This window comes from Salvelinus sp. IW2-2015, unplaced genomic scaffold (assembly GCF_002910315.2).
Source record: "Salvelinus sp. IW2-2015 unplaced genomic scaffold, ASM291031v2 Un_scaffold2357, whole genome shotgun sequence".
NCBI classification, from domain to species: Eukaryota; Metazoa; Chordata; class Actinopteri; order Salmoniformes; family Salmonidae; genus Salvelinus; species Salvelinus sp. IW2-2015.
This window is the reverse complement of record NW_019943682.1, coordinates 104,852-112,182: the sequence shown is the minus strand read 5'-3', so window position 1 is coordinate 112,182 and position 7,331 is coordinate 104,852. Positions and strand designations below refer to the sequence as shown.

At 48.2% G+C, this 7,331-nt stretch overlaps 1 protein-coding gene across 1 annotated transcript; it reads right to left on the bottom strand.

Moving 5' to 3' along the window:
- Positions 1 to 6,415: 6,415 nt before the first annotated feature.
- On the bottom strand, positions 6,416 to 7,006 carry LOC112073769 (uncharacterized). Its single transcript, XM_024140999.1, has one exon. It carries the CDS (start codon positions 7,004 to 7,006, stop codon positions 6,416 to 6,418), a length of 591 nt encoding a protein of 196 aa, XP_023996767.1.
- Positions 7,007 to 7,331: the final 325 nt, after the last annotated feature.

The window sequence follows — 7,331 nt, the reverse complement described above, 5'->3', positions numbered from 1 at the left end:
ATGATAGTCTTAGGGAGGCCTATAGACTAGCTGATAGCCTAGCTAGGCCTATAGACTAGCTCCATGCTGATAGCCTAGGGAGGCCTATAGACTAGCTCCATAGCTGATCAGCCTAGGTAGGCCTATAGACTAGCTCCATGCTGATAGCCTAGGTAGGCCTATAGACTAAGCTCCATGCTGATAGTCTAGGTAGGCCTATAGACTAGCTCCATGCTGATAGCCTAGGTAGGCGTATAGACTAAGCTCCATGCTGATAGCCTAGCTAGGCCTATAGACTAGTCCATGCTGATAGCCTAGCTAGGCCTATAGACTAGCTGATAGTCTAGGGAGGCCTATAGACTAGCTCCATGCTGATAGTCTAGGGAGGCCTATAGACTAGCTCCATGCTGATAGCCTAGGTAGGCCTATAGACTAGCTCCATGCTGATAGCCTAGGTAGGCCTATAGACTAGCTCCATGCTGATAGTCTAGGGAGGCCTATAGACTAGCTGATAGCCTAGGTAGGCCTATAGACTAGCTCCATGCTGATAGTCTAGGTAGGCTATAGCTAGCTCCATGCTGATAGCCTAGCTAGGCCTATAGACTAGCTCCATGCTGATAGCCTAGCTAGGCCTAGACTAGCTCCATGCTGATAGCCTAGCTAGGCCTATAGACTAGCTCCATGCTGATAGCCTAGCTAGGCTATAGACTAGCTCCATGCTGATAGCCTAGGTAGGCCTATAGACTAGCTCCATGCTGATATCGCTAGGTAGGCCTATAGACTAGCTGATAGCCTAGGTAGGCTATAGACTAGCTCCATGCGGATAGTCTAGGTAGCCTATAGACTAGCTCCATGCTGATAGCCTAGGTAGGCCTATAGACTAGCTCCATGCTGATAGCCTAGCTAGCATGGAGCTAGTCTATAGGCCTAGCTAGGCTATCAGCATGGAGCTAGTCTATAGGCCTAGCTAGGCTATCAGCATGGAGCTAGTCTATAGGCCTCCCTAGGCTATCAGCATGGAGCTAGTCTATAGGCCTCCCTATGCTATCAGCATGGAGCTAGTCTATAGGCCTCCCTAGGCTATCAGCTAGTCTATAGGCCTCCCTAGGCTATCAGCATGGAGCTAGTCTATAGGCCTAGCTAGGCTATCAGCATGAAGCTAGTCTATAGGCCTAGCTAGGCTATCAGCATGGAGCTAGTCTATAGGCCTNGCTAGGCTATCAGCATGGAGCTAGTCTATAGGCCTCGCTAGGCTATCAGCATGGAGCTAGTCTATAGGCCTCGCTAGGCTATCAGCATGGAGCTAGTCATTAGCCCTCGCTAGGCTATCATCATGGAGCTAGTATATAGGCCTCGCTAGGCTATCATCATGGAGCTAGTCTATAGGCCTAGCTAGGCTATCAGCATGGAGCTAGTCTATAGGACTAGCTAGGCTATCAGCATGGAGCTAGTCTATTGGCCTAGCTAGGCTATCAGCTAGTCTATAGGCCTAGCTAGGCTATCAGCATGGAGCTAGTTTATAGGCCTACCTAGACATTTACATTTAAGTCATTTAGCAGACGCTCTTATCCAGAGCGACTTACAAGTTGGTGCATTCTCCTTATGATATCCAGTGGAACAACCACTTTACAATAGTGCATCTAACTAGACTATCAGCATGGCGCTAGTCTATAGGCCTAGCTAGGCTATCAGCTAGTCTATAGGCCTACGTAGGCTATCAGCTAGTCTATAGGCCTACCTAGGCTATCAGCATGGAGCTAGTCTATAGGCCTACCTAGGCTCAGTATCTGGTCCATATCTCTCTGAAGCAAGGTCAGAGTTGAGGAGATTAGGCCTATGGTCAACAGTTCTAGTCACCTCTTGGTCCACATGCATCTGTAGATAGGCCTGACATAAAGTCTCTCTTACTGAATTGCTGTTCTCCAGCTAAACCAAAAAAAAGAGCTTGTCAATTGTTATATTGTAATTACTTTGCCACCATGGCCTATTTATTGCCTTACCTCCCTTACCTCATCTGCACACACTGTATATAGACTTTTTGTTCTACTGTGTTATTGACTGTGTATTGCATAAAGTACAGATTAGGGCTGTATCTCCTGCCTTGTCAGGTCTCATATGACCGTACAGTAGGGCTGTATCTCCTGCATTGTCAGGTCTCATATGGCATACAGTACAGTAGGGCAGTATATCCTGCCTTGTTATGTCTCATATGGCGTACAGTAGGGCTGTATCTCCTGCCTTGTTAGGTCTCATATGACGAACAGTAGGGCTGTATCTCCTGCATTGTCAGGTCTCATATGGCATACAGTACAGTAGGGCAGTATATCCTGCCTTGTTAGGTCTCATATGGCATACAGTACAGTACGCAGTAATCTCCTGCCTTGTCAGGTCTCATATGGCATACAGTACAGTAGGGCAGTATCTCCTGCCTTGTTAGGTCTCATATGGCATACAGTACAGTACGGCAGTATCTCCTGCCTTGTCAGGCTCATATGGCATACAGTACGCAGTATTTCCTGCCTTGTCAGGTCTCATATGGCATACAGTACAGTAGGGCAGTATCTCCTGCCTTGTCAGGTCTCATATGGCACACAGTGCTTATCTCCTGCCGTTAGTCTCTTGCGTACAGTAGGAGTATCTCCTGCTTGTCAGGTCTCATATGGCATACAGTACAGTAGGGCAGTATCTCCTGCCTTGTCAGGTCTCATATGGCAATACAGTAGGGAAGTATCTCCTGCCTTGTCAGGTTCATATGGCATACAGTAAGGCAGTATCTCTCTGCCTTGTCAGGTCTCATATGGCATACAGTAGGGAGTATCTCCTGCCTGTCAGGTCTCATATGGCATACAGTAGGGCAGTATCTCCTGCCTTGTCAGGTCTCATATTGGTATACAGTTACAGTAGGGCAGTATCTCCTGCCTTGTCAGGTCTCATATAGCATCAGTACATAGGGCAGTATCTCCTGCCTTGTTAGGTCTCATATGCATACAGTACAGTAGGCAGTATCTCCTGCCTTGTCAGGTCTCATATGGCATTCAGTACAGTAGGGCTGTATCTCCTGCCTTGTTAGGTCTCATATGGCATACAGTAGGGCTGTATCTCCTGCCTTGTCAGGTCTCATATGCATAACAGTAGGGCCTGTAATCTCCTGCCTTGTCAGGTCCATATGGCATACAGTACAGTAGGGCAGTATCTCTTGCCTTGTCAGGTCTCATATGGCATACTGTAGGGCATGTACTCCTGACTTGTCAGTCTCATATGGCATACTGTAGGGCAGTATCTCCTGCCTTGTCAGGTCTCATATGGCATACTGTACAGTAGGGCAGTATCTCCTGCCTTGTCAGGTCTCATATGGCATACAGTAGGCGATAACTCCTGCCTTGTTAGGTCTCATATGGCATACAGTAGGGCAGTAACTCCTGCCTTTTCAGGTCTCATATGGCATACTGTAGGGCAGTATCTCCTGCCTTGTCAGGTCTCATATGGCATACTGTACAGTAGGGCAGTATCTCCTGCCTTGTCAGGTCTCATATGGCATACAGTACAGTAGGCAGTATCTCTGCCTTGTCAGTCTCATATGGCATACTGTACAGTAGGGCAGTATCTCCTGCCTTGTCAGGTCTCATATGGCATACAGTACAGTAGGGCAGTATCTCCCGCCTTGTCAGGTCTCATATGGCATACAGTAGGGCAGTATCTCCTGCCTTGTTAGGTCTCATATGGCATACAGTAGGGCAGTAACTCCTGCCTTGTCAGGTCCATATGGCATACAGTACAGTAGGGCAGTATCTCATGCCTTGTTAGGTCTCATATGGCATACAGTAGGGCAGTATCTCCTGCCTTGTCAGGTCTCATATGCATACAGTACACTAGGGCAGTATCTCCTGCCTTGTTAGGTCTCATATGGCATACAGTAGGGCAGTAACTCCTGCCTTTTCAGTCTCATATGGCATACAGTACAGTAGGGCAGTAACTCCTGCCTTGTCAGGTCTCATATGGCATACATACAGTAGGGCAGTAGGGCATACAGTAGGGCAGTAACTCCTGCCTTGTTAGGTCTCATATGGCATACAGTGGCAGTAACTCCTGCCTTGTTAGGTCATGTCTCCTACGGTCGTGTCTCCTACTCAGCTCAGTGGCAGTGATCAGTAATTAGTGCAGGTGTTCCAGCTGGGTGGTGGGGGGGTGAGAGGTCGTGATGGGGGGTCGGAGGTCAGGAGAGAGACAGCTGCTGAGAAGTGTTCTCTGTGGATCCTCTCAGTGGAAGCCTGTCTCTGTTAACCTGGCAGGCTAGGGGCACGTGCAGGGGCCTATACCCTATTACCTAACTGTACAGGACCACGCCTCGCTGTACTGGGCTAGCCTGGTTACGTATCCACCGTGTCTATTTAACCTGTCAGGCTGGGGTCCACCCGGGGGCCTAGCCTGGTACCTGGCAACAGGTGTTTCTCTCTGCAGCCGTCCCACTTGTATGTCGAACTGTCTGTAGAACAGAGCTGCATCAGGTGTCTGTCTTAACATCGTTAATGCACAGGTACGTTACCTGACACCAGTGTTTTGATTGTTACGATCTATTACATATTAGATTTAACAAATGTAATCTCTCCACATTACACTATTACTTTACTTGCTATATTACTTTCTTTATAAAACCCTGTAGACCTCCCTAGACTATCAGCATGGAGCTAGTCTATAGGCCTACCTAGGCTATCAGCATGGAGCTAGGTCTATAGGCCTCCCTAGGACTATCAGCATGGAGCTAGTCTATAGGCCTCCTAGGCTATCAGCATGGAGCTAGTCTATAGGCCTAGCTAGGCTATCAGCTAGTATATAGGCCTACCTAGGCTATCAGCATGGAGCTAGTCTATAGGCCTCCCTAGACTATCAGCATGGAGCTAGTCTATAGCGCTCCTAGACTATCAGCATGGAGCTAGTCTATAGGCCTCCCTAGACTATCTAGCATGGAGCTAGTCTATAGGCCTACCTAGGCTCAGTATCTGGTCCATATCTCTCTGAAGCAAGGTCAGAGTTGAGGAGATTAGGCCTATGGTCAACAGTTCTAGTCACCCTCTTGGTCCACATGCATCTGTAGATAGGCCTGACATAAAGTCTCTCTTACTGAATTGCTGTTCTCCAGCTAAACCAAAAAAAAGAGCTTGTCAATTGTTATATTGTAATTACTTTGCCACCATGGCCTATTTATTGCCTTACCTCCCTTACCTCATCTGCACACACTGTATATAGACTTTTGTTCTACTGTGTTATTGACTGTGTTTGTTTATTCCATGTGTAACTCTGTGTTGTTGTTTTGTCGACTGCTTTGCTTTATCTTGCCAGGTCGCAGTTTAAAATGAGAACTTGTTCTCAACTAGCCTTACCTGGTAAATAAAGGATAGTGGATTTTTTTTTTTACTGTCAAGACTGGTTAACGGTGACTGAAATCGCCACAGTCTGACTGATCCAACTTTTTTCTTTTTTATGCCTGGGACAACGGGTGCAGCTCATTCGCTGGATTCAACACTCTCCACTAGTCTGTTTAGCTCACATTCAACTTTTGGTTTTATGACTATGGGACAGGTCACGCGTCGGAAGCATTTTGGATTCACGGTCAGTTTATCTGTTATGTCCTTTCACACTGCCAAGTTCTCCTATGAACACATCCGTGTGTTTCCTCAATATCCCTGGTAGTTTTGTGTCCTCTTTTGCAACCATGTGAATTTCCGCCAGTTTAGTTGTGATCTTTTCCAGCCATGTGCGTCCTAGCAATGCTGGATGGTTGCCTTTCACGACGTAAGAGCGGTAGCTTTTACCTTCTGTTGGTTACGCTCCACCGTAGCACTGCCGTTTCCTCTCAGTCTCACCAGAGTAGGTTTTCAGCGTCTTCTTCGCTGGCTGTGCTGTGATGTAGTTTCTCTGTGTAAACAACCACAGACAGCGTAGATACGGCTGCTTCAGTGTCCACTTGCATTGGTACTGCTTCTTCATTCAGCAGCAGTGTCACCCAGTATGTGTCCATTGTCTAAAATGAATAGAAACATGTAAAGAGATATACTGTATATATATTTTTTTAATTGTTCATCCTCTGTGGGCTCCATTTGATGTACTTTATTTTTTTGTACTTCCTGAAGTCTTTTTTTCCTTCAAAGTACTTTTGTTTGTCTTTTTTTTCTTCTTTTGTTCACATGCACATTCGATGTGACCCTTTTTCACCACAACTTTGCAATCTAAGTCTTTGCACCAACACTCCTCTGCTTCAGTGACCTGGGTCCCACAGCGATAGCATGGCATGGTGACCTGGTTTCTCACAGCGATAGCATGCACCGTGACCTGGTTTCTCACAGCGATAGCATGGCACGGTGACCTGGTTTCCCACAGTGATGCATGGCACGGTGACCTGGTTTCCCACAGCGATAGCATGGCATGGTGACCTGGTTTCTCACAGCGATAGCATGGCACCGTGACCTGGGTTCTCACAGCGATAGCATGGCATGGTGACCTGGTTTCTCACAGCGATTAGCATGGCACCGTGACCTGGTTTCTCACAGCGATAGCATGGCACGGTGACCTGGTTTCCCACAGCGATAGCATGGCTTGGTGACCTGGTTTCCCACATCGATAGCATGGCACCGTGACCTGATTTCCCACAGCGATAGCATGGCACGGTGACCTGGTTTCCCACAGTGATAGCATGGCACGGTGACCTGGTTTCCCACAGCGATAGCATGGCTCGGTGACCTGGTTTTTCACAGCGATAGCATGGCACGGTGACCTGGTTTCCCACAGCGATAGCATGGCTCCGGTGACCTGGTTTCCCACAGCGATAGCATGGCACGGTGACCTGGTTTCCCACAGCGATAGCATGGCTCGGTGACCTGGTTTCCCACAGCGATAGCATGGCACGGTGACCTGGTTTCTCACAGCGATAGCATGGCTTGGTGACCTGGTTTCCACAGCGGTAGCATGCACGGTGACCTGGTTTCCACAGCGATAGCATGGCACCGTGACCTGGTTTCCACAGCGATAGCATGGCACCGGTGACCTGGTTTCTCACAGCGATAGCATGGCACCGTGACCTGGTTTCTCACAGCGATAGCATGGCATGGTGACCTGGTTTCTCACAGCGATAGCATGGCACGGTGACCTGGTTTCCCACAGTGATAGCATGGTTTGGTGACCTGGTTTCCCACAGCGATAGCATGGCACCGTGACCTGGTTTCCCACAGCGATAGCATGGCACGGTGACCTGGTTTCTCACAGCGATAGCATGGCACCGTGACCTGGTTTCCCACAGCGATAGCATGGCACGGTGACCTGGTTTCCCACAGCGATAGCATGGTGATCTGGTTTCTCAC

What these genes read in the sequence shown, in the direction of transcription:
- LOC112073769 (XM_024140999.1), bottom strand. Translation starts at nt 7,006, where the DNA reads ATGCTATCGCTGTGGAAACCAGGTCACGGTGCCATGCTATCGCTGTGG.